The sequence below is a fragment of the Talpa occidentalis genome, unplaced genomic scaffold, assembly GCF_014898055.3.
Source record: "Talpa occidentalis isolate TD23 unplaced genomic scaffold, MPIMG_talOcc4v2.1 talOcc4.14, whole genome shotgun sequence".
Taxonomy (NCBI): Eukaryota; Metazoa; Chordata; class Mammalia; order Eulipotyphla; family Talpidae; genus Talpa; species Talpa occidentalis.
In genome coordinates, this window is record NW_023601433.1 from 77,370,742 (window position 1) to 77,396,278 (window position 25,537).

Consider the following 25,537-nt stretch of genomic DNA (forward strand, 5'->3'; position numbering starts at 1 on the left):
GTTGCCTAGAAAACCAGTGAGGAAGTGAGTGTAAAAATATGGGGGGGTGGGGCGGGCGGGGCTCCCTGATGGCGCAAGGGGTTAAGTCTCAGCGCTGTGAAGCTATCCCGCAGCCACTGCAGCACAAGTTCGATCCCTGGCCAGGGAGCAACCTACATGGCACAGCAGACCTCTCCTGTCTCGCCCGCTGCTCCCCTCAGCAGTGTATTTCAGTCATTCTGCCTGTTCTGTTCCCCACTCTGTCTCTGGTGAATCCTCTCACTCCCCGCACCACTGGCCTGTACCCCAACTCTCGTATGCATAAAAAATAAATCTTTTAAAAAAAAAAAAATACGTGGGAAAACTATAGTAGCCAGCGGTTTCCTGGAGATCTCCAGACCTTTTGTAAAACCCTGAAATACCTTGAGATCTTTTAAATTGTGGATGATGACAAATTCCTTTGTGCCCCAACTTGGACAATGAAGAAAACACTACTGGATTCGCGGTGCCTCTCTTTACCATCTGTTTGCCTCTCTTCTTCCTGAGGTAACCTCTAGCCTGACTTTGGGCTCACTCGTTAGTTTTCAGCCTTGGCTGCACAGTGAGACACCCCTGGAGTCCAGTCCTGATCCCCAGATCCCCCAATGAACCAGCTGCACTGGGCAGGGTGTGTGGGCCACGGGGACTCTTAGGAGCTCTCCAGGGCCTTCTGATGTGCAGCAGAGGCAGAGAACCACTGCGGGCCATGAGTAACTTTAATGCAGCTGTCCCATGGTTTGTAGCATTTTTGCTTCTGCTTTACTCAGAAGGATGCTTTTGAGATGGAGCCATAAATAACTAGCTCTGGCGAGGACATTTCTATGGGTGGGGTGAGAGGTAGAGTGTTCCATTCTAGGACTCCGCAGCACGGTCTTCTGTTGACAGGTATCTCAATGGCTCCAGCCTTCACCAGCAGGAAGGTCATTGTTCTGGAACACTCTCCCTCTGCAGTGTGCTTTTCCCTGGGGCAGTGCTTCCTAGGCTTTGCCACATCATGACACACAGAGAAAAACATGTCTTCGCTTTGTGAGTAGAAGCCTCTGGACTCCCCAGCCCCCACCCTTCCACCTCGGGGTGTGCATTAGGGACTGCAGCATTAAGATCTTACCCACCGCCAGGAGCTCTGTCCTGGAATTTACTCTGAGGGGGTTGAATTGAGAGTAGCATCTCTGGCTTGTTTAGATAATAGTGGTTGTGTCAGTTTATACTCCTCACTGCGCAGTCTGAATTTTTACCAACACTGGGTGCTGCTAGACCTTCCAATTGTTGTGGTCTGGTGGTTGTGATAGGGTGCTCTGCTGTTGGTTTAAATTCCTAATTTCTAATGCATTGAGCATATTTTTATGTTTAGTGGTCATTTGTGTTTTATTGTCTAACTGCCTGATGCATCTTATTTACACATTTGCACATTTTTTTATTTTTTCTTACTGCATTGTAGAAGTATATGTTATAGATCTCATTTTATTGTCGTTCTGTGTTGAAATACCTTCTCCCAGAAGATGTCTTAGCTTTTTTAATGTTGTCTTCTGATACCTCAAAGTTTTTAGGTTGCTGGCTAGTATTCAACCAGGGATGAGTTTTGATCCCCGAGGGATATTTGGCAATGCCCAGAGAGAGTTTGGGGATGGGCACTATTGGTGTCTAGTGTGTAGAGGCCACGGGTCCCACTCAGCACCCTGCAGTGCTCAGGACATCCCTCCATAACCCATTATCTGGTCCGAAATGTCGGTTGGGCCAAGCCTGGAGATTCTGGTTCCAGATGAGGCGACTTCCTAGAATCTGAATTTGTAACAAACCTCAGATGACTTTTGATTAGGCAGGTTAGGGAGCCAGAAAAATACCAGTATCGATACCTTGGTATGGTGAGGGGAGGTCATTGAAAGCTCCCAGAAGGCCGGGGGTTTGGGGAAGAGAAAGCGCACGGTGTACTGTTGGGGCTGGGAGGCCCATCCCCTTAACCCCCAAGAAAAACCCTGATGGACCCAGAAACCACACAGAGTCCCTACTGGGGGCCGGAATATGCACCTCTGGACACTGCTGCTGCTGCTGCCCTGTCCCCCAGCCCTGATAAGATGGTGAAGGGCCTTATCCTCAGAGATCTAATTTGGGTGTTGCTGGCAGACTCGGCATTGTGCCGTATGCTTCCCATACATTCTCTTTATGCCAGCCATGTGGGGCACCTTTCTGGAAGAGGAAAGTGCTGGACAAGAGGTTCAGTGAAACACCCATGTTTTCCAGCAAGTAGCCACGGAGCTGGGTTCCTGCGCAGGCCTGCACTGTGACTGCTGTGCTGTGTCTCTCACAGCCCCCCAGAGCCAGTTGGAGCCTCCAAGTCTGCACCCCTCCTGCTCTGTGCTCCAGCCTTGCCAAAGATCCACCAGACTCCAGGCTGCCCTGACTGTACAACCTTCCTAAGTATCCCTTGTGGCCCACGGCAGCAGGAAAGACACCCTGTAGGCAACGAACTGCTTGACTTGCATTTGCTTTTCTGCATGCTGAGCTGACTATTTCAAAGGGATATATTCCTGCTTTGAAAGCAACTAAAATATTTTCAAGTCAAAATGCTAATTGAAACCTCATGGAGAGTGTGCCTGGCTCCTTTGCCCTTATTTGTCCAAAGTATGATTCCTTCACCACAAGCATTTCCTGACAGCATTCTTGAGCTGTAGCCCAGTGTCACGGTCTGCCTATTCGCTTATGGAAACGCTGGGCTGTCACTCAGATAATGATTTCGGGGACCTCACTCGCTCTGGGAGCTGCATAGTCCAAGTGTCAGAGCTGTGGATGGTCTCTTCCCAGGGCAGTTGAATCGGTTGCTGATTGTCCTATAGACTGAGGTTCTGCTTGTCTTCTCAGTTCTGGTGGAAGGCTTCTTCCTGGGAGTGTCTTGTTCTTTGTGACCTGGTTCTGCCTCCTCCACTTGGGAATGCCATTGAACCTCTCTGAGCCTCTGTTACCCCCCTGTAGAAAACAGGGAATGCGCCCCCCCCCCCCACCCAAGAGAACAGTTGGGAAGGTAACACTGTCTTTCCACACCTGTCACTCAAGGGAAGAGAAGCACTGGCTGCAGGGTAACGAAGGCAGTAGCTGGTGTGGCCTGCGGGCCGGGTGCCATCTGCACATCTGTTCTGTTTGACCTAGGGTGGATTAGGGCCATTTAAAAGTAATTAGTTTACCACTCACAGGAAAATCTGGATTTCTGGCTTTGAGTGGAACATCAGAGGCTCTTGCGACCCTGGGCTCATGCTCCTGCTGGACCAGGATTAACTGAAGCAGGAAGAGCCCCTCTCCCCAAGGGCCACTGCCCGCCTGCACTCACTTGTGCTCCTTGCTCAAGGCGCTGTAGGCATCCGAGCTGGGTAACACATGCTGAGTCCATACTTTGTTGTCTTGGGCTGTAGATGACCACCGTGGGCTGACACCCCCTAGTCCCTGTCGGGGATGTGACTCACCACGCTGACTCCCCTGGCCATTGCCGCAAGGAATGCCAGCGAGCGCAGTGACGCCGCTGACAGGCTCTTGGTAGGACTGGCTAGGTTTGGGGGGTGACTCTTGACTCAAAAGTGTTTGCTGCGCTGGACTTTCGTTGGTCTCTACCACTGAGCCAGGGCCCTGGGGTCTGTGGAGGAGTTGGATCAGGGCCCAGGGGTGTTAGGGATGGGAATGCGGGCCTCTTTTCCCAAACTGAGCAAAAGGAGCAAGAAGTGGGGGCATGGAACTACTGACTCTTATTTAAACCTCCCCTCTGCCCTGCATGTTAGTGTATTCATGCCCGTCTTGGGGGCAGGAGACTGTCCTGTTGGTGGGGAAGTCTGGGACTTCATTGTCAGGGCCTGGCTGGCTTCTATTGCTTCATCTTTTCTATGGGGAAAATAGAATTTGTTTGTTCCATCCCTACCTCTCTTGTTGGTACCTCCTCTTCTTCCCAGGCTCCAGTCCTGCTTACTGCTCCCAAGGACATTGGCATTTCAGTAAGGAATTTTGCAGACCCCTCTGATTTCTAGTGGAAGGACCGTAGGCCAGCAAGGAGGTTGGAGAGGACATCGAGAAGCGCAAGGGGTTGCCTGCCTGACCCTGTCCTAAGAAGTGCTCGCTGTGCCGGTTCTGGTCAGTGGTTAGGACATTGTTCCATGTCTAATAAAAGCGAGTCCCACCTCTCCATGTTAGCCTGAACTGCGTGAGGCCTGGGTCTCCCTGGTTCACTATTTTGTCTCATCACTGCCACTCGTCAGTAAATATTTGGGAGTTAGAAGTGGAACTGTCCATGGGGTTGCTCGGTGTTTGGGGGCACCCTCACGAGTCAGAGGTTGCAGTGTGTTTTCTTAGAAATGGCTGTTGTTTGGAAGTCTGAAAAAGGTGAAAAGTATAATAGAAAGGAGTAGACATTTTCACCTCCAAAACCTATCCCCTGTCTTTAGGTGTGGTCATTTGGACCCCTTTTATCCAGATGTAGGGCACTTTGCCCCTGTGGGGATGTTACTGTCCAAGGGATTTTTGGGGGTACTCTGGGTGTGCTTCTTAGGCCTCAGGGCCTGGGGTCGAGTCCAGGGTGTGGTTGCCACTAACCAACAGGGCCTGCTTATGTGCCAGTGCTGCCCAGCAGGGCCTCATCAGCCCTTTGCTTGATAGCCGGGCAGGTGGGGCTGCAGCCTCTGTGATCTTACTTTCCCCTGGAAGTTAGAGGAAGCCAAGAGGCACGCCTGTTCTCCTCAGCACCAGAGAGCACTGTGTAAGGAGCCCCCCCCTTCCTCCTTCCCCTGCAGGCTGGATCCTCATTGACCGCTGTGGGAAGCACTTCGGTACGATACTCAACTACCTTCGTGATGGGGCAGTCCCCTTGCCCGAGAGCCGCCGGGAGATCGAGGAGCTGCTGGCAGAAGCCAAGTACTACCTGGTCCAGGGCCTGGTGGAAGAATGCCAGGCTGCCCTGCAAGTAGGCATCACCCTTTCTTGCTGTATGGATGGGAAGGCACCAAACCCACCCGTCCTCATTACCTCCCTCTGTTGAAGAGGGCAATTCTCCCTCACTGAGGGGCTGTGAGAGTAAATGAGCTACCCTGGAGCCTCCCCACTTTGGTCTGGGTGACCCTGGAAAGCCTTCATTTCATGCTTAGCCACCAGCTGCTCTGATTTCTTCCCCCACAGTGGTGGGTCATCACATGTGTACACAGAAACCCTTAGTTCTGCCCACAGGGTGTAAAACTGGCTTTCTGGGCACATCTTGGGACTTTTTCTTGCCCCATGAGTCACTATTATGAATCCAGAAAAATCTGTACAGACAAACACCCCTCACTTCTTAGCTGAGCCTGAGACAAGACCATTGGGGTCAAATCTAGTGATAACAAACCCCTTTAAAACCAGAATGCTTTTAGACATTGCCACAGCCACTTAATTTCAAGGGATTTTCCAAAATGGCAGCGTATCAGAGGAGTCCCTGAGGTGGTCACAGGAATCAGACCTGTAAATGTGAGGCTTTTGTCTGCCTCCCAGAGCCACGTGTCTGGTCCTTTGCTGGAGCAAACCCACGAGGCCTAGCTCCTCAAGCTGTACTTCTGCACTCTGCTGCTACCCTGAGCGTCTGTAAACTCAGTGTAAATCCAGCTGAATGTTGTAGCATCTATTTTATTTTTAGTTTATTTTTATGTTTAAGTAATACATGTGCATCATTTAAGAAGTCATAGTATTGTAAGATTAATGTCAAAACCGCCATATGCCGTCTCTTGTCCCCAGCCTTTTAAAAAAATTCTTTCAACAGTTCTATTTACTTTCATATTCCTTATACTACTATTAACTGACATGTCAGTTTTCAGCGTTATCTATGCGTTACTGCAGAAAATTAAAATTTTACTCATGCACTGCCGGCACCCCCAGCTGATACTAAACCGACATATATATTCCTTCTCCCATTCTCCCAATTTAGTTATAGTTGTGATTGAATCAGTATGCAGAGTTTACAGTGTGATGTGCAAATATTGTTGAATCACAGTACGTATAATTCTTTTCTGTGTAACTTTTCAGTTTGCCAGAGTTACTGATTGCTTCAGTGTTTTGTTTGCTTGGTTTTCTAAATATCTATATTCCTAATTCAGCCCTGAATGTCCAGAAAGATCATTCCTCCCACTGGTATGTTTAGACACATCAAGGAATCTCTTTTTCTTCTTTTTTGGGGGGTATGTCCTCTGGATTCCCTTTCTGTGGTTTCTGTTAGTCTGGGGTCAAAGCTCCAGGACTGACCTTCCAGTTTCTGGCACTTTTATTTTTCTGTTCTGCTCTCTCAAAGGTTTTACCTCTTCAGTGCTTCTGTTGAGTTTTCCATTGCTGCTGTCCTATTTCTAATTTTGAAGAATCTTTTCTTCTCTGAGTGCTCTTTTTTACATTGCATGCTGATCTCATGTCTCTGATACCTGCAGTTTTCTTTCTGCTTTCTTCAGCATCTCACTCCTCCCCTTTCCTCTGTCTGTTTTGGTTTCTCTGTCATATTTAAGAGACTTTCTACATATAATCTGATGATCCCTGGCTGACTGTTGAAATTTAAGAGTAAGACTCTGAAAAGCTGTTTGTTCCTGAGTGGTCCTTTGTTGTCCAGTGGACTTGGCTGACTTTCTCAGTGGGAACCCCCAATGTCAACATCTGCCAGTCTTTTCTGGAACAGATCAGTTCCCTGTAGAGGAATCCTCTGCTTTCTTACCTGGTGGGTGGAAGCCTTGCTGATTGCCTTCTGGGATCTGAGTAGGGGAATGGCCTGGAGGTGGGGACCTCATCATTTAGTGTGTAGACTGTTCACTGAATCCCCCGGTTCAGAATACCAACTCAGCCTTTCTTGGCTATACAAACCCCTCCAAGAAAGTGGATTTTTTCCTTGCCAGGCTTGGGAACAGGATCTCTATGGGGATCTCACCAGTGCTTGTGCTGGCTGCAGGCAGCTCTCTGCTCTGGCACGGTGCCTGGCTTCAGAGCTGTTCTGTGAAGAATCCCCAGGAGTCTTTCCTCTTGCTGACTTGGATTTCAGCTTTCTCTTTCCCCTTGGTCATCTGTGAGCTGGTTTCCAACCTCGAATCTTGACGTCTTTTGTCTGCTGGCCCCTCTCTTTCCATTCTCTTTCTCCTAATGTGCTTACCCCCCTTTTATTCCTCTGTAGTCATGGTAGTGGGGTTTTAGGAGCTTTGATTTAATTTTGTTTCGTTGGCCAAGTTCTGAGTTTATTACTGAGGGGCTTCTAGGCTCTGGAGAAGTGTCATCACTGTTAGTGTGTCCTGAGCACCCGGCACACAGTGGCCCTGGCCAAAGAGCAGACTTATGGAGAACTTTACTCTCTGTCCTTCTCCATCCTAAGTCATTGGTATAAGAATCCTCCTGTCTTCCCAGCTGTGACTGGCCCACCTCTCTTTGCCAGAGCCTGTCTTAGTCTGGCAGGCCAGCTTAAATAATCCAGTGTGGGGCAGGTCTCCTATACTAAAAGCACATTTTGTTCCAGCAGAACAAAGATACTTATGAGCCTTTCTGCAAAGTTCCTGTCATCACCTCATCCAAGGAAGAACAGAAACTTATAGCAACTTCAAATAAGGTAAATTGGAGGCACCCTGGGGCATTTCTTTTACTACCAGAAGTAATGGAGGTTCTTTTCAATACATTTTGAAATAAAAACATGTGTAACAGTCTGAGCAAGACCTGAGAAAGGATTAAGAGTGGGAACCTACCCTAGTGATGTGTTCCCCGGATATTGGGTCACGCCGCCTCCCTCTCGAGCTGGCAAGCTACTCTTGTCTATGCCTCTGGTCTGATGGCAGCCCTCAGCCCCGTGGGAAGCCAGTGGATTGTTGTACCTGCATTCCAAATAACTCTCTTCTTTTTTCAAACAACCCACAGCCCGCTGTGAAGTTGCTGTACAACAGAAGTAACAATAAATATTCATATACCAGGTAAGGTGTCAGCCAGAAAAGATACCTGCATTCACCAGGACAGCCTCCGCTCACACCAGCCAGGCCCAGCTCCTCTTGTTCTCCTCGATGAAGGCAGCCTGCATATCTAGAATACCCAGCTAGATGGACAGGTGGATGGACAGATAAGATAGGCTAGACAGTTTTGAGATAAAATTCGTGCATACCTTAAACAGTTCCTCCTTTTCAAGTGTGCAACACAGTGTTTTTGAATATGTTCATAGTGTTGTACACTGATCACCTCTTGCCTGGTTGTTGAATGTTTTCATCCCCAAAAGAAACCCTGTCACTCCCCATTTTCCTCCCTCTCCCCATATCATCCTCCAACCCTAGTCAGCCACTGCTGCTGCTGTTTCTATGGAGTTGTCTCTGGTCCTTTCGTGTAATAGAATCACAATGTTGCCTCTGGCTTCTCCGACTTAGCTTTTCGCAAGTTTCATCCATGTTGTATGTTTTAGTATTTTATTCCATTTTGTGGATGAATAATATTCCATTGTATGGACAGACCACAGTTTGACTAACCATTCATCCCTTAATAGGCAGTTAGGGCTGTTTCCACAATTGTAAATGATGCTGCTGCAAACATTCATCTACATGTTTTCACATGGCCCTGTGTAGTTACTTCTCCTGGGTGTATACCCCTGGGTCATGTGGTAGCTGTGTTTAGTCATCTGAGGAACTGCCAAACTGTTTTCCAAAGTGGCTTCATCACTTTTTACATTCCCACCAGCAGTATATGCAGGTTTCTAGAACACCTTTTGGCCCTTGGAACGTGTGGCTCTCAATCAGGACCTTGAGGGGTGCAGGGGGGATTTCATGAGTTTACCCAAGATCCATAAACTGCCCCAGGTAAAGTTTCCCTTGGGCATTTTCTTCTGCTACTTGTGGTTTAGGGGGTGTCCAGGTCCCACCACCGAGTGTTCCTGTTTTCAGTGTCCTCCAGCACTGCAGAGCGGGCAGAGGGTCACTCCAGCAGCGGGTTCCGTGCTCTGGCTTAGGCTGGAGCTCTTGGACCTGACTTTGCTATTTGTTAGTTTTTGACCTCGGGCAATTAACCCAATTTTTCTGACCTTCCTTCTGTGAGCATTGGGACAGTAATGCCCTCGTATGGGACTATCGTGAGGTTGAAATGTGATAGTGGACATGAGGGCCCAGCAGGTGGTAGCAGGTGGTCACCTTATCACATGCTCTCTTGCAGCAATTCTGACGACAATATGTTGAAAAACATTGAGCTCTTTGATAAGCTGTCTCTGCGCTTTAATGGAAGGGTCCTATTCATAAAGGATGTCATTGGAGACGAGATCTGCTGCTGGTCCTTTTATGGCCAGGGCCGCAAGATCGCTGAAGTCTGTTGTACTTCCATCGTCTATGCCACTGAGAAGAAGCAGACCAAGGTAAGGGCTTCCAGTGGCGCTGGGTGCTTCACAGCTGCCCTCTTCACTGGCGCAAAAGCAACATAGCAGGAAAGGCTTTAACAGTGTTTTTCTGATTGCTCTTTGTTAAACTATTCTCTTTTGGGCCCTGGAAAGATCCAAGTGTAGATCTTGGAAGCACAGAATGGCGTTGCCTATCTGACACTCGACAGTGGAAACAGTCCTACCATACCTCAGTTCCGTTGCCGTGACTGTTAATTCAGACGTGTCCGTGTGCCTATGGCTCCCTGGCTGCCAGTGCTTTCTGTTGTCTCTGATCTTTGGAACTCTGCCTGTGCTGTTGCTCCCATCCTCCACGTGCTGTCATTTCCCACCACATGGCCCCATCCCATCTCTCATCAGGAACAGTGTGACCTTGTAGTCATGGCCCACTTGTTTGCCAGATGTCTCTTCTCTTACACTGTCCTGGAGTGGCCCTCCACCATCGCAGGGCCTGGCCACTCAGTGGACCCTGTTGGCTTCCTACCAAGCTCGTGACTCCCTGGCTAACCTGGATCCACTTTTCTGTCATCCTCTCAAAACCATTGCACTTGACCTTCCCCTTGACTTCTATTGCTGTCACGTTCTGCAAAGCTCAGTCAGACCCAAAGCACTTTTGGAGTCCATTGGTAACTGAACTTCAGTCCCTTTAAGTCTTCCACTTGCCTGCTCTCCTTGGGCAGTACGCATGGCTTCCTTGTTAATCATGCTGTACACTTCGTCATTTCCTCTCAATCTCTGAAGAGGAAATCTGGTTACTGGTGGGGCTGTGTGTGATGCTAACTTACCCGCTTTTTATCTTGTGGGGATTCAGGTTGAGTTCCCTGAAGCCCGGATTTATGAGGAGACCCTGAATATTTTGCTCTACGAGGCCCAGGATGGCCGGGGACCTGACAATGCACTCCTGGAAGCCACAGGCGGGGCGGCTGGGCGCTCCCACCATCTGGACGAAGATGAGGAGCGAGAGCGGGAGCGAATCGAGCGCGTGCGGAGGATCCACATCAAGCGACCTGATGACCGGGCCCATCTCCATCAGTGAGCAGGCAAGCCCCGGCCGCCCTGCCCCTCCCTCCGTGCTCCACTCAGATTCTATGCAGCTCCTGGGCCCTTCCGCTTCCCCTGGAGCCCTGGAGAGACTTTTGTCACAAGCCAGAAGATTGTTTTGATAGTTCAAGGTGGATTGGCTGTCGGTACCCAGGTGATTTGTGCCCTGTTGAACAAGCTGTGTCCGAGGTGTCTCTTTCCATGAGATTCCTGGGAGTCAGGCTTTCGTGGTTCTCGGAGGAAACATGTGAATGGGTGTGAAGTGTATGTGAGAACCTTTGTCTACAGTATTTATTTTTGTGGGTGTTGACAACCTATGTGAACTTTTTGGGTGGTGTTCCCTTCGGGGTTCCGTTTGACTGCTCTGAGAGGGATCCTGCAGCTGGTGGCTGCCCGAGATGTCCTTGTGCTCCCCATTCGCTTCCCCTGCACCTGGCTAGCTGTCTCCGTGGCTTTGCTAGAAGTCCGTCCTACGACAGGCTTCCACCTCTAACGCGATGAGGTTGAAACTTGTCGCATGAAGAGACCTAATGAGTTTCGTGCCCCGAATGGTGGTTCCTAGCAGCTCTGGATGCCTGGCTGTTGAAGGGGCATCTGTTGCCACTCTGGCTGTTCTTGGTCTGGTGCCTGCTAGAACCCCATATCTGGCGAGGGGCGGGGCTCTTCTGGCTCCATCCCTGACTGCTGCCCTTTCCAACCACCCTCCCTCTTTGTTGACCCCCACCATGCCCAGGAGCCCAGCCGGCCTGGCAGCTCACAATCCGCTGCTCCAGGGACCTGTTCCTTCTCCCTCAGCCTTATTCCTTGTTCAGCTGGGCTTACGCTGCAAGTGGGTCCCTGCCCTTGCTTCCAAATTAGATGTGCCCCGGGTTCTTTGTCCCCCGCAGCCTGGCATCCCCGCGGGAGCCCACCACACCAGCAGCCCCCCCCTCTCAGGGTAGTCTCCCTGTTGTAAACGCGGCATCCGCTGGAGATCCCCTGTGTGTCTTTGCCTCTGATTTTTACACAGGAAGGAATGGCTATCAGTGAGCAGGTGAGAGCATGTGCAGACCCTCTGGGTCTGGATAGTGTCTGCGCAAGGGACATGTGACTGTCAATGGGAACGTATGCTTGTGGGCACAGGTGGCCTGCCCTGGAGCCGACTCTCTGCACGGTGTCGTGTAGGACAGACGTTCTCAGTTACTACCTCCCAGTCTCCTCTGCGCCTGTGAAGGGAGAGAAGCATGTTGTGACTGACAGGCAGAGAAGCAAGTTGTGACTGACGTGGGTGGTTGAGACTAGACTAGGTAGTTAAAAGGAGAAGTGAGTGTGTGTATTAAGGTAGTGGATGGGTTTTATCTGCTTTTTGAGGGAAATGTTACTGTTTTATACCAAAGGTATTCATGTGGGCATCCTTTGACACAATGTACTCCAAAAAAAAAAAAAAGTTTATATTTTGAAATGGTTTTTTACAGCTTAGACTTTATTTTGTAGCCAGCAGCAAAGACTACAATAAAACTTCAAAACAATCATGACTGAACTTTAGAAAACATCTACCCAATGTACGATTTTTAGCCGTCATGTGGGAAACTTTATCAGGCCACCTAGATTTTACTAAGGAAAAGGGGGCTTAAGATGTTTTGCAAATATTTTATACTGTTTAACACCAACCCTGCTGTTTGGGTTGAACTTTTTTAGAACGTTAAAGTATGTCAGTTCCGATGTTTTCTGTAGGAGGATGGGAAAGCCATCATATAAATTGTTTAACTGTTTTTGTAAAGAGTAAGTTTGTGGAACAATCTGATTTGTTTTGGCTTTACACCATATGACTTAATGTTTCTGGCAGTCTCTCTACTTTCCAGCTTTGCACCTGTAGTTTTGAGTCTTTGCTTCCCTGGGATACGAGCAGATTCGTAAAACATTCCATGTTCGCTGCATATAGAGCCATGAGCTGACAAAGCATTGGCTGGTCCCAGCTCTGTTACCGAACATACTCTGCAAGAGGAACTGATAGTGATGCTAGCACTGAGGGCGAGCCAGTCATTTTTATTTAAAAGCCAGCTAAGTAAAATATTGGCTTATCATTTGGTAAGGAGTGAAGTTTTACTACAGTGTGACAACTTTTGGTCTCCTGTAATTGGGTTCCGTGTTTTCAGAGAAGTCGTCTGGTTGTGGAGCCGGGACTGGTGCCCAAGGTTCCTGGCTTAGCGCGCGGGCAGCCCAGCCTTGCGTGCGTTCGCCTGTGCTTACAGCAGCTGTTCGGGACCCAGTGTGAACAACACTTAGCCCCCCCGCCCCCCGTCATGTGTGCTGTCTTTAAGGCCCCCCAGTCCTTGTAACATCCGTGCGTCACTGCCTTTTTTGTCTCTGCTATGAAAAAGTGTGATAAGCTTCAGTAGTAGTCCGTGTGTTGTACGCGCATTCGTGGACATGTGTAAAATAAAAGTCATGCCTCTATTTTCTGGGTCTTTTCAGAAATGCCCAGCACAGTCAAGTCACAGACGTGCGGTTTGTGGCAGAAACCCTGCATTCTGCTTTGTTACCTTAGCGCTCATTGGAGTGGGAAAGATGAGTCGTGCTCTGTGGTTGAAATTAGACCGTGAAAGGAAGCCTCGTGTGGGATGCCACAGGGCTAGAGGAAGAGCTGGTCAGCTGGTGCTGATCTAACATCGGGAGGTGGGCTGTGGGTAAACTCACCGTCTGGACCCCAGAGAGCCTCGTGGAGAGGTACCCAATTCCTTCATATTTCTGTGTTCCATCTATTTGAAGTGGAATTCAGTTGTGCAGCTTTTGAAATTTCATCTACTGAGACCATATGCAGTACTCCTGTGTCTCAGGACCCCTTCACAAGGATAGTCTGTTCACCCTATAAATCACAGGTTCACGTGCCCATCCAGGATAGGTCTTGTTCCTGTTGGGGACACTTAAAACCATTCCCTTAGATGACTTGAGGTTGGATCCCTAAAAAAGACAATTTAGTGCCACCAGGCAGCTGAGGAGCAGGGGCTGGGCTTTGGCAGAAGATGCCACTTCATTTCTTCAGCTGAGATCCCTTCCCTAGAGCTGCTGTAACCTTCCCTTGAGGGTATAGCTGCCTGGATCAAATCCCCACTTCCCAGGGACTTTCCTCAGAGCAGTGGTGACAGGACGACATCCTCTTCTATCAGGACTTCATGCGGACTGACACCTGGCAGAAAGCAAGTTAGATTTAGGGACCGCTCACTTGGCCTCACCCAAAAGGGAGAAATCATCACCCCAACTATCAGCATCATCAAGATGGGTCTGGACAAGCGTCAAGAAGCCAGCCCCACACCCACTCAAGCCACAATCAGGAATGGGCTTGCTGTGGCCTGTTAGCCTGTCAGGTGGGAAGACAGGCTGTGTGCGATTCCAAGTGATACAGCCGGTCTCAGAGGGCGTGTATTTTAAGACCGCATGCAAGTGGAAAAATCACCTTCTATTTGACATTCAAGGCGATGTGTACATATTTCAACCTGGCCCTCAAGGAGTTTGTGTTATAAAAGGTACTTGTCTAATATTTACATACACAAAATATCACTTTCATGTGTACAAATTTCAATGTGTTTGAGAAACTCCATGGTTTTTGTATATACCAGATATTATAAACTAATATTAGTTGTGTATACCAAGTATTATTAACACACCTTAAAGATTCAGCCCAGTTGGCTTTTAAAATGTCATTTCCTAGCAAAATCAGATCAAAATGAAGCTCTGCACACGATTTGCCAGTGGGGCTATTGGTGCCATGGCTGGCAGTGAGGGCAAAGCACCAGCTCTCAGGCTCAGCATCTTGGTTCCAAGCCCCTCTCTGCTCTGTACATCTGGGATCGCCTGCATTGCAAAGCCCATGCCATACCCAGCCAGTCACACGGCAGTATTGGGGATGGACACAAGCACTGGTAATTTTTGAAGCTCATTAGGAAAAAATTCCAGGTCAGTTCCTTCCTGTTTTTCAGACGTGGAATGAGAAATCGAGGGAAAATGTTCCAGTCAACCTGGAATCTGCAACAAACTGGAGCTGAAATGGGTGGCATTTCAAGTTATATCCTCATCTAAATCTGCCTACCTTCCTCCCTAAACACAGCCACTCACCACTGTTAACTGTCCGTTTTTATCTTTGTAGATATGTTCTTCTGGGCCATTGTTGAAAACGATTGTGCCTTCTTTTCCAGGACTGATATAAAACTGTAAACTTAAAATACACAAAATGGTGTATTACCAACCTGTTTTTTTCCCCTCAGCCTTTGATCTGCAACAGAAATTCACTTACAAAACTTTACTTTCAGTTGAATTCCTGCTTTACTACATATTTGGGCAAGAAAATCATTTCTGCAACTGGGAATTTACCACATTCCTGTAGTACCTTAACAGCAGTTTAGCACATTGTTTTCAGGGGACCAGTTTGATGTCGGAAGCCCCACCTATACATCTTGAAGCTGAAGCTCATAATGGGCCAGGTTTACCTCAGCAACACCACCTGCCAGAGCCTACTAGGAGCAGCAAAAGTATGAGGGGGAGATAGCAGCCAGGGCTCTGGGAGCCTGGTCCAAGGATGAGAAGGGTACACTGGAGAACGCACCATCCCACCCACCCGGGCAACACTGCGTGTGCTGATGACCCCGCCTTGAGTCGAGAAGGGATGCCTCCGGGTACCAGGTGGCCCACATCCTGAAGGGATGTCCACACTTTCCCTAATCTCAACCAGCAGGCAGCTGTGACCTGCCCAGAGGTCCACCTGTCACTAGGGGACAAGCGCTGAATCCTCCCCGCACCGAAGCCGGCAGCACCTACCTTCCTTGAACAACATTCACCACGATCTCCTTCACCAGCATGACAAGTTTGGTGACTGCTTCAAATACGTGTTCACACTGTAGGATGGCATCCCCCTGTGGTGGAGAGGACACGTGACACGGGTTTCACGACAGCCATTTACCATCGTGCTGTGTCTGTTAGAGACGAGGGGCTGTCCATCACCTTTTGCTTGCTGTCCTCTGGTGAAACATGAATGACGAAGATTCCATCACTCAGGTTGCTGGTAGAGATACCTTAAGACACATCCAAAGTTAGAGGCCAGGAGCTGGACATGAATGCAGAGAAAAAGGAGGCACAACTAGGGGCCCCCGCCCCCATGCTTTCTTCCTCCCAGTTGGGCACAGTAGAGCGAGGGCCTGCTCCCAAAATCAGCCTGCCATTGGCTGTAAGGGCCCGTGTGCTGAATAAAAATGAGGTTGCTGTAGTCACTGTCCAACCTGGACACTTGAGAGAAGGGGCACCACTGAGGAGGGTGCCAGAGTGACAGGCACAGGTCTGGGCAGCCCCAGGCTTTGTGGACACCCTGTCTGTGTCTCCTACTTGGGGGGGTTCCTCACCCATATACCTGGGAGCTAGATGAACCTAGTAAGCGGCCTCTGCCTGCTTCTTACCTTTGAGTGCGGAGTACTCTATTTTCTGCTTGATTTTGGCAAGGTCCACCACATAAGCTGCTTTCTGAGTAAGAATGAGTTGCCGCTGCCTTGCCTTGAAGCCCTTCCTGTCGTATTTAATGACCGGGACACCATACTGCAAGGAGACTACTGTCACCACCAGAATCCTGTAACTTTGCACATAGGCGTTTTCTCTCTACGCCCTAGCCTTTCTGAGGCAGTCAGGGCTACAGGCACCGGCCACACAGGCCTGCTCGGGGAGGTCAGCGGAGATGAAAGCACCCTCACAGCCAAGGACGAGCCAGTCCAGTCAGGTTTCTTTTCCCAGGAACCAAAAGGCACAAGGCAGCCACAGGGGCGCACTCACCAGCTGCTGCCTGCGGCTCACACCATGGACTCGGTCATCCTCTCAGGAACGCTTTCCCCACTTGGGAGGACAGCAGCCCCGAGAGATGAACCTGGCCTGGACCTCACACCCTTCACTGAATGGTGAAGCCCACTTTGGCACCTGCCAGACAGCTTCTCACTGACAGGATATGTGGGGATTGAGTTCATGGCTGCATTTTACAGCTTCAAAGAAAGCCAGACAGTTCCTAGGGTGACAGGTAAGGCGCTTAACAGGTGTCTGTCAGTCATGTGTCCCTGTAATCTGAGCTAATACCCAAGCATCACAGTCGAGGGTCTGGCCCACACACACCCCTGCATTTCAGCAGCTCTACTGTCATCTGCCATGTAGAAAACAGACCCTGTGCTCAGACTGCAGAAGGGACTCCTGTTTGAGGCAGGACACGCATCTCCTTACCTGAATCTTCTCACTGCTAATTAGCTGAAGCACTTTGGGATTAATGTCTCCTTCATCTAGGGAGGGAACCAGAGCAGAGTCATCACTGACAGCACCTGGTGCAGTCACTGGCATCTGCTGCTTTTAGGTCCTTCTCAACTGGGGCAATAGTGGTCAGGAGATGCTGTGGGGCGAGCACCTTCCTTTTCCTTCTTTCCAAATAGCGTCTTAAGTGGAGAAGCGTACTCACCTATCCGGCTGTTGGCAAAGGGTTGATATAAACTTTCTGCGTAGCCTTCTTTCTTCCCCCTGAACACTTCACTTGCAACCACCTTTTGCTGCATCTGGTTAATACATAACCAAAGTACAAGCATGGTCACCAGAGGGCGCTCTGGGACAGGTATGTGCATCCCTGGATGGCGGTAGGAACCTTTTCATACGCCCAAGTTCAAGTCAGAACACACCCCTGGCTTTGGCCAACTTGCCCTAAAAAAAATTACACTTGTGGAAACGGGGGGTGATACTTGGGCTCATCTCCTGACTTCTGCTGGCTTCTTGGAAGTGGGGCGTTGGGGGTTTCAGAGCAGTTTCTTCTAGGTCAGATGGGCCAGCTGGCCAAGTCCAGCCTGCAGCCTGCTTTTTGTAAGCAAAGTTTTATTGGAACACAGCGATGCCCTCCACATACAGTTGTCTGTGCTCCTGCTGTCACTGCAGAGCTGGGTATTTACGAGAGATCATATGGCCCACGAAGGCTGGAGAATTTTCTCTGTCCATTTTAGAAAAAGTCTGCTGCCCAGCATATAAGCATAAACAAAGCTGGACCTCCAGCAGAGAAGGGCGGCAGTGGGACTCTGTTGCCATGGTAACAGGGCCAGCCAAACCGGGTGTAACCACTGACATCTAAGGAGGGCGGGGCTCTGCTAAGTGGTCTATGTACATTTCATTGTCAGCGCAAATGAGGCATGGGGCCAGCACGACCCTCAGCTTACAGGAGAAGCGGTGGGCCAGGACTGCTAGGAGACTGATGGCAGGGCCTCCTGCCACCCCCATGACACCAAGCACCTACCAGTGCTTTCCTTTCCGCTGGGATCCCGTGGCAGTACTTCCGAACCAGGTTCCTCGTGCACATTTTCCTGAGCAGATTTGATGCCTGTGTGGAGAACACACCCCTTTTCCATCTGCCTCACTCACACCCTTTCCTAGACTGTGGTCCCCAAAATAGAAGCTCATAATGCAGCCGAATTCAGTTCAACTTAAATACAGTGTTAGTATTTTATAGTGAAAGAGAAGCGGCTAACCTCCTCACTTTGCATTCGCTTTTTACTGCTGCTAAACTAGAGGCCCTTAAACTTAAATGTGTTTGAGGCCCCTGAGAAGCTGGCTGTGGCGCCCCAAAGATGCTGACTCAGTGTGCTGGGTTGAGTAGCCCCCCCTGTTCTGATGACACAGGGTCATCAGGGCAACAGTCACTAAATCAGAAATTGTTCAAAGTCCTCTGTAAACAGACCTCTGTTGGCTTTCACTTCCATTGAGGGTATTATGAACACTAAAGCATTAATTTTTTTGTGCAACACCCTTGCAAAGACATGCTTGGCTAAAGCAGCCCTATCGAGCCCAGGGATGCGGCACAAAGAAATCTAAGTCAAGCTCTGTCTGTGCCCCAGCTGCTTGCTACATGGCCCCGTTCAGGCCTTACATTTTCCAGGATGCCAGGAGGCCTCAGCCAGCTCTTGTCCAAGACGTTCTTTGGGATGTGATACCGAAGATTCAAGATGTAATTCTTCCGTGCAAACATAATAAACTCCTCATTGTCAGGAGAAAAGGGCTTGTAGCGATTGATGAATCCCTTTATGAACCTAAACAGCAAATTGTTTTGTTTTCTGGCCCATTTCTTCACTGAGACTTGTGTCCGTCCCCCCATTTGTTTGATTCTGAGGCAGCCAAAATGGTAGAAATTATTTTGATCGCCACGTAGGGCTACAGTGATGACACTCACAAGCCAAATCTGCCCCACAGATATGTTCTGTTATTCACACTATGTTTTTAGTATTGTGAATTACTTGCCAACAACCACCAAAAAAAAAAATGGGAGGGTGACAGGTGAGCCAGATTTCCAGCTATTCTTGGAGGGAAAAAAAAAATCAAGTTCTGGCAACGCTCACCTGCCATTTCTCCACGGCAGCGGTCGGCTGAATGAGATTTTTGACTGCCCCTCCAAGATGAACTGAGCTTTCTGGCTTGCTGCAGCCCCCGCCATTCCTTACTGTCTTACCCCCACTCATTTACCTGCTTGACAGCAGAAGGCAATCAACTTTTTGACCTTTAAGTGAGGCTAAGAGACAGCACAAATAAATACATTGCATGGGGATCACCATCCAATTAGGGAGCTCAAAGGAGAGACATGAAACTGGGTTCCTAAGGATTGACATTCCAGAAGGAAGGTGCTGTGCAAATCCAAAAAGCTCAGCCAAGACCACTAACGCCCTCTGCACGCACCCATGTTTACAGGCACCTCTCCCACGCTTGTACCGAAAACTTACTTTCTTATAATCCACACCGCCCACTTTCTCCTTTTGGCCTCCTTCCGAGCCAGGGCTCCCCGCCAGTGAGCTTCAAGTTTGATGGCTGAAAGAGTTCACTGCTGACATTAGAAGGTTAGCGCGATCATTTAAATACAAAAGACTTTTTCTGAATTACTTATCCAGTCACAACCCCGGGTGCCCACCGCAGCACTCCACGAGCCCCAGAGATGAAAGTCGGAGGAGTGTTATCACTTAGCCCCCCTGGGGATGCTCAGATGTGCAACGGACTGGGCAGCAGAGTGGTTTGTCTCACTCAGTATTTACTTTGATTTCGTTGTCCACATTTAAAAATTGGTACACACAAACCGGGACACGGAAAAATTAGATTGCTGCTTATCTCCCAATTTTTAATGTTTTTCAGACATTCAGATTTTAAAAAATTCTTCATAGCAGCACTATCGCTATTATAAAAACAACTGGAAACAACCCAGTGCCCCTCACAGAATGGGTACACAGCAGGATGCTCTTTCTAGTGCAGTGGTCAGCAAACTACGGCCCTCAGGCTACTGCCTGTTCATGGAAATAAAATTTTGTTGCAACAAAGCTATGTTGCCCCGTCATTTACATCTTCGCCTAAAGCCACCTCCATGCTACAAGGACAGAGCAAGTAGCTGCTCTGACACATAAGTCTGAAATAGTTACTATCTGACCCTTTAAGTATGCCGATCTTTGCTATAGCAGAATATTATATAGCTGTGAAAATGAGTAACCAAATCTACAGGCCTCTACTGGTTGAGTTTAAAAAAGTGCTGCAGGGCCTCCCCGGTGGCGCAGCGGTTGAGCGCTGGGTTGCAAAGCTGCACGCGGCCTCTGCAGTGCCAGTTTGATCCCCGGCCGCTGGGCGAGGGTCCCACATGGCGCGCAGACCTCTCCTGCCACCCGCTGCTCCCCTCAGCAGTGTACTTCGGTCCTTCTGCCTGCTCTGCTCCCGCTCTGGCTCTGGTGAATTCTCTCACCCTCCCGCGCTTCTGACTGTACCCAGTGCTTGTATAAATAAACAAATAAATAAATAAAACATGCCTCTATTAAAAAATAAATAAAAATAAATAAAAAAGTGTTGCAAAAAAACCAATATAGTTTCACTAAATTCAAAATGTGACAGCCTACAGAGGCACTGGTTAGTGATAGCTACATGCTCTGAGAAACGCATCATCAGGTGATTCTGTCACTGCTGTACACACAGGAGGGTGTAATTACACAAACCTAGAGGCCGTTGCCTGTAACACACCTAGGCTTTGTGGTACAACTTGGGGATGCCAAAGATACAGTGTTAGTAACCCTTTTTAAAAAAATCATTAAGCATACCCATGTACTTCAAATAAAACATCCACAGAACAAATAAAGGCCAAGGTTCCAGAACCAAACTTCCCGAGGCTGCCCCACACATGGTTTTGGGGTGGACAGCAGGAGAACAAGCACCAAAGAGCCTGTGGCTGCGGAGCCGAGGATGAGAGGGAAATCAGAACTCTGCCTGCCTCCCACACACTCCCCTCAACCCCCGGCCAGGAAACGAAGTTTGTTCCATTTTACCTGCTTGTCTTTTTTTCAGGAATGCTCTCCTTTCTAGGCAGCCTTTGTATGTGGCCTGGATTCTTGCAACTTAAAATAAAACAAAACTGGTGAAATGGCTTTCACTTGTGCATCTGTGTTTGAGACCTTGGGGGCGGGGTGGGGGGTGTCAGAAGTGGCCCGTGGGGCGTAGAGCCAGCTGGGGTAGGGCAGCCCATTCTCGGGACCAGAAGTGAGAATGGGTGTATTACCTCAAGTCCTCCCAGAAGCTTCTAGAGCTTCCTTTTTTCCTTTTCTCCTCACAACACCTGCTGGCCCCTGATTCATGCTAGGCACTCCTTCATCCTCACACCCCACAAGGCAGGCATCAGCACATTTTACAAAGGGGTGCACAGACTCAAGAGGAAGTGTACCTGCTAAGAAGGACCCAAGGCTCCCAGACCCATACATGTTGGCCCTATAGCTTCTCCTCTGTCCACGCCTGAGGTCCCACCACAGGCTAAGCTCACCTGTGGTCCTGAAGACCAGTAGTGTCATACCCCTGGGGGCTGGCTCGAGATGCCCTGCAGCCCACACCTGCCCTTGGCCAGACAACCTCTCTGGCCTCAGTTTCCTTGAATATAAAAAATGGAGGGAATATCCCACCATGGGTTTGCTTTAAATGCAGTGTGATCACACCAGGAACCTAGTTCACACCCAGCCTGTAGCAAGCACATTACTCAAGACAGAGTTTCTCTCAACAGAAGTTCAGATGTCAAGGGAGACAGTTTTGAGTTTTTATTTTTCACATCCCCTTCACCCTTTCATCTAACTTTTCTCATTTACTATCCACAAAAATCATCCTGGCTGCAGGCTTCGAAGCTACACCTCCCTACATCAGCTACTTACACAAAGTTTTAAAAACCTAGAAGGGATGGACTTTTGCAGGTTTAGGTCCTAGTATGACACCACAGAATTGGGTCTGAGCCAGAACTTGGAGAGCACTAGAACCTTAAGGTCCCAGGGGCATCCACGATGCTCTCCACACACGCGTTATGGCATAAATCCCTGCGTAGTTCACCATAAGCCCACATCTGGCCCCTAGTCTTCAAAACAAATGTTTCTGACATCAAACACTCATGTTTAAGATGGATTCCAAACTGAACTTGTTCATTTCACATTCTGTTGCAATGAGGGTAGAAAAAAAAAACATACCTAATTGATGTTTACTAAATTCAAAGGCATCTTCAGTAGCAAACAGCGTTCTGGGGAAGCGAATGAATATTTTGGTTCTAAAAATGGGGAAAATGTAATTATTAATTGGTAGCATCTGTAATGATTTGAATAGTATTGCAGCCCCCACACATTCATATCTACATCTCAGGATGTGATATTATTTGGGGATGGGGTTTTGGCAGAGGTCATCAAGGCAAAGATCGGGATGAGATCATACCATATTGGGATGTGCCCTAAATTTAATGAGCGTGTCCTTACAAGAGACGGAAAGGAACACACAGTGGCAAGAAAGGAGGCCTGGGAAGAGGGAGGCAGAGACTGGAGAGATGCCAAGGAATGCGAGGAGCTACTGGAAGCTAGAAGAGGTGAGAAGGAGCCACCCACGTGGCCTTCAGAGGGAGCATGACCTCGCCTACACCTTGCTTTGGGACATCCAGCCAACAGGACTGTGAGAGGATAAACTGCACTGTTTTAAGCCAGCTAGTCTGTGGTCGTTTGTTACGCACCCTAGCAAAGAAATACGGCCTCCTAATCCGGAGTTAGGTCCCTGGGCTTTAAAACATGATGGCAGAGAATGTGGGTCTAATTTAAAAGACAATCCCACCAACTAGCAGAGAGAAATTGTCACTTGATCTGTATTGCCTGCCCCACCCACAGAGGGAAGGAGACTTCCCAGGGAAGCCACTGGGGGCAGGAGTGCATCATGCCACGTGACCCCAGTTCCTCGCGTGTGGTTTGGGAATGGGGCTGAAACCACCTCTGACCTCAGGATGTGCTAAGCCTGGCTGCCCTCAGGGAAAAGTACAGTAGTCCCCCCTTATCTGCAATTTTGCTCTTTGTGGTTTCAGGTACAGGGTCAGCCATAGTCTGAAAATGTTATACACAATAAGGTATTTTGAGACAGTCAGATCACTTACTAGAGTCGATTGTTATAATGGCTCTGTTTGGTCATTGCCATTCTTTATCTCTTACTGTGCCTAATTTAACATTTAGACTTTATCCTGGCTTTGACTATATTGACCTTAAGCAAAAGTAAAATGGGTTTATTTGGAAACAATGAGAAAGGCAGTTTGGAAACTGCAGTCTGGTGGGGAGACACAAGCACTCCCCGCCTGCCTTCCTACCCTCGCTCCCGTATAGAGTGGCCTTCATTCTACTGGGTAAGAAACGAAACTTCCTGTCAGAGAAGCAAGGCATGCTGGGTCTTGTAGTTTGCAGATTGCACATGTGTGGGCACTCGTCTAGCTTCCTGGCCTCACTTAAAAAGTGTATTAATATCATACCTGTATATGAAAACGAGTGTAAATATATATATATGTATCTATAAATATGTAAATGTGTGTATATATGTAAGTACGTGTGTGGGAATGTGTGTATACTGTCTGCAGTATTAGCCATCCACTGGGGCTCTTGGAACATACTCCCCATGGATGAGGGGGGACTCCTGTAACTGCTGCTTGGAGCAGGGCCCAGATCAGATGTGTCAGGACGGAGAGGGGCCAAGGTGGCCACAGACAGCCCATGCGAGTGGGAGTCAGGCGCTGCCCAGTGAGCCCAGGGACAGACTCAAAGGCAGAGATCCCCAAAGCTGGCATCTCTGTGGCAGGGGAATGGATCCATTTCTGACAACCAAATTAGCTCCGGCCAAAACGCCTAACAGACCAAACTCTTCCCATTTCACCCCACCAAGTACTGCTTCAAAGCTTTCAACACATGAAAATTCTGTTCACGACAATGACAACTGTATGTAGCGACACCCGGAGCTCCGGAACACAACCTTCCCGCATGCCGGGAGCTTTCACATCCCATCACTCCGCAGTCTCCTCTGGGCGGTCAAGTGTTCATCTGAAGAATGGAAGAATCTAGGCCCAGAGGTTAGGGACCCACCTGGGACCCTCATTTTGCAGGCAGAGCTGCTCATCGGAGCCCTCAGGAAGGTTAGGACACCGGGCCTTTGGAAGCCAGCGATTCCAGGGGGCCAGGACTGCCCTCCTAACCACTTAGAGCTCGTGACACTGTGATGAATAATAAATTTATGTATTTGGTCTTTGGCCCTGTTCCTGCAGCTCTCCAAACCCTGTAATCTCCTAAGTGATTAGAAAAATAGGGGCGTCTTTTGTTACAATAGTGGGTTGTTGCCATTCAGTCCTAAATTGAAGCTCATGTGATATTCGGAAAGCCCCCCAGGTAACCCAGGGCTGGGGGCTGGTTACCAGGGGAACCAACCCTGAGATTGGGAGGTTGGAATTTTCAGTTCCACGCCCACCTCCCGGGAAGGGAGAGCATGGGGAAGGGGAGAGGGACAGGAGACTCAACAGTCATCATTGACCAGAGATTCCATCAAGCAAGTGAGGAAGCCTCATCGCAATCCCAGGGTGTGGTTTGCAGATCTGGGCGGGTGGCACGGGAGGTGCCGGGAGAGGCGCTGGCCTGGCGAGGGCCGGGACTGCCCCCTCCCATATGCGTCTCCTCCCCCGGCTGCTCCTGAGTTCTACCCTTTTAGAATCAGCTGGTAATCTAGAAAGTAAGACGTTTCTCTGAGTTCTGTGAGTCACTCCAGCAAGTGAATGGAACCCAAGGAAGGTCACAGCGAGCTCTGATTCACGGCCGGCGGTGCAGAAGCACGGGGACACCTGGCCTTGCCGCGGGCATCTAAAGGAAGGGCCAGGGCTGTCGCACGCAGCCTGTGCGATCTGAGCTCCTCCCGGGAGACGCTCAGAGTGCAGGGCAGCTGCAGCACACCCAGCAGGAAGGGCTGCTCTGAGCCCGGTGAAGTATCGAGAGAGCGAGACCACAGCGCATTTAAACCGAGCGGATGGAAACCTCTGTTAAGTGTCCATCAATTCCTGAACAGTCTCCAGACTCCACATGGAGACAGCCCCGCACACGCAGCCTGTTGCCGTGGCTTCCCAGCCGCTTACCTCCCTAGTTTGTACTCCTCGGGCTTGTAGCCAATGTACTTGATCAGCCGCTCCACGCCCTCCGCCGGAGGCCCGCGCCAGTGCGGCCAGGTGTCCGGACACAAGGACTTGTACCTGAGCAGAGGACAGGGACATCTCGAGGGCCGCTCTAGCGCCCGAGGAACGTAGCAGACAGCACCCCAGCTTTCTTGAATTCAACAACATATTCTTGGCGAGAAAGCAAAAAGAGAGTGTCTCAACAGTGTGGAGGTCTGGCCTGTGCTCCTGGAACTAGGACATGGTCAGACATTCAACCCAAGAAATTCAATTCCATTGCTAGTTATAAAAGCACAAGAGACACAAAAACATGCGTCCCCACGAGAGTGTAGAGCAATGCGGGGCAGAGGTCCCCACTCTGGGGCCTGGGTGCTGCCGGGAGCCTTCAAAAGTTGTATTTGGGTGGGACTGTCTGTAACTCTCTTCACTGTTTTTAAAGCCCAAAGACAATTACACCATTTCTCAAGATAGGATTTTATCAACCTGTGTGGTTCTACATGTATTAAAGCAGAATTAGATTAACTCAAAGGTTAACCTCGGTGCAGTCATCAGAGGTTCAGATCAGCAGGCAGATCGACCCCGGAAGCAGCAGAGAGGAAGTGGTTATTATTCTGCAAGTATCAGTAGATATCAAGACATGGGTTCATGGAAGAAAAACA

General features: G+C 49.2%; 2 protein-coding genes across 3 annotated transcripts in view; one reads left to right on the plus strand and one right to left on the minus strand.

Annotated features, from left to right (window-relative positions):
• The window catches only part of KCTD10 (potassium channel tetramerization domain containing 10), a 28,952-nt gene extending 8,796 nt beyond the window's left edge, over positions 1-20,156 (plus strand). Inside the window, exons 3-7 of one of the 2 annotated variants that reach the window (XM_037510992.2) lie at positions 4,782-4,951; positions 7,493-7,582; positions 7,885-7,937; positions 9,154-9,349; positions 10,182-20,156. In XM_037510992.2, coding sequence (XP_037366889.1) covers positions 4,782-4,951; positions 7,493-7,582; positions 7,885-7,937; positions 9,154-9,349; positions 10,182-10,406 — 734 coding nt within the window. In that variant the 3' untranslated portion in view covers positions 10,407-20,156. The remainder of the gene's footprint in view (positions 1-4,781; positions 4,952-7,492; positions 7,583-7,884; positions 7,938-9,153; positions 9,350-10,181) is intronic. The other variant, XM_037510993.2, reaches the window with a different exon arrangement.
• The window catches only part of MYO1H (myosin IH), a 61,270-nt gene continuing 48,805 nt past the window's right edge, over positions 13,073-25,537 (minus strand). Inside the window, exons 20-32 of the mRNA XM_037510994.2 lie at positions 24,843-24,956; positions 21,901-21,977; positions 20,728-20,796; positions 19,156-19,240; positions 18,312-18,471; positions 17,682-17,765; positions 16,866-16,959; positions 16,637-16,692; positions 15,835-15,970; positions 15,386-15,456; positions 15,203-15,297; positions 14,504-14,603; positions 13,073-13,577 (exon numbers count right to left, since the gene is read on the minus strand). Coding sequence (XP_037366891.1) covers positions 13,554-13,577; positions 14,504-14,603; positions 15,203-15,297; positions 15,386-15,456; positions 15,835-15,970; positions 16,637-16,692; positions 16,866-16,959; positions 17,682-17,765; positions 18,312-18,471; positions 19,156-19,240; positions 20,728-20,796; positions 21,901-21,977; positions 24,843-24,956 — 1,165 coding nt within the window. The 3' untranslated portion in view covers positions 13,073-13,553. The remainder of the gene's footprint in view (positions 13,578-14,503; positions 14,604-15,202; positions 15,298-15,385; positions 15,457-15,834; positions 15,971-16,636; positions 16,693-16,865; positions 16,960-17,681; positions 17,766-18,311; positions 18,472-19,155; positions 19,241-20,727; positions 20,797-21,900; positions 21,978-24,842; positions 24,957-25,537) is intronic.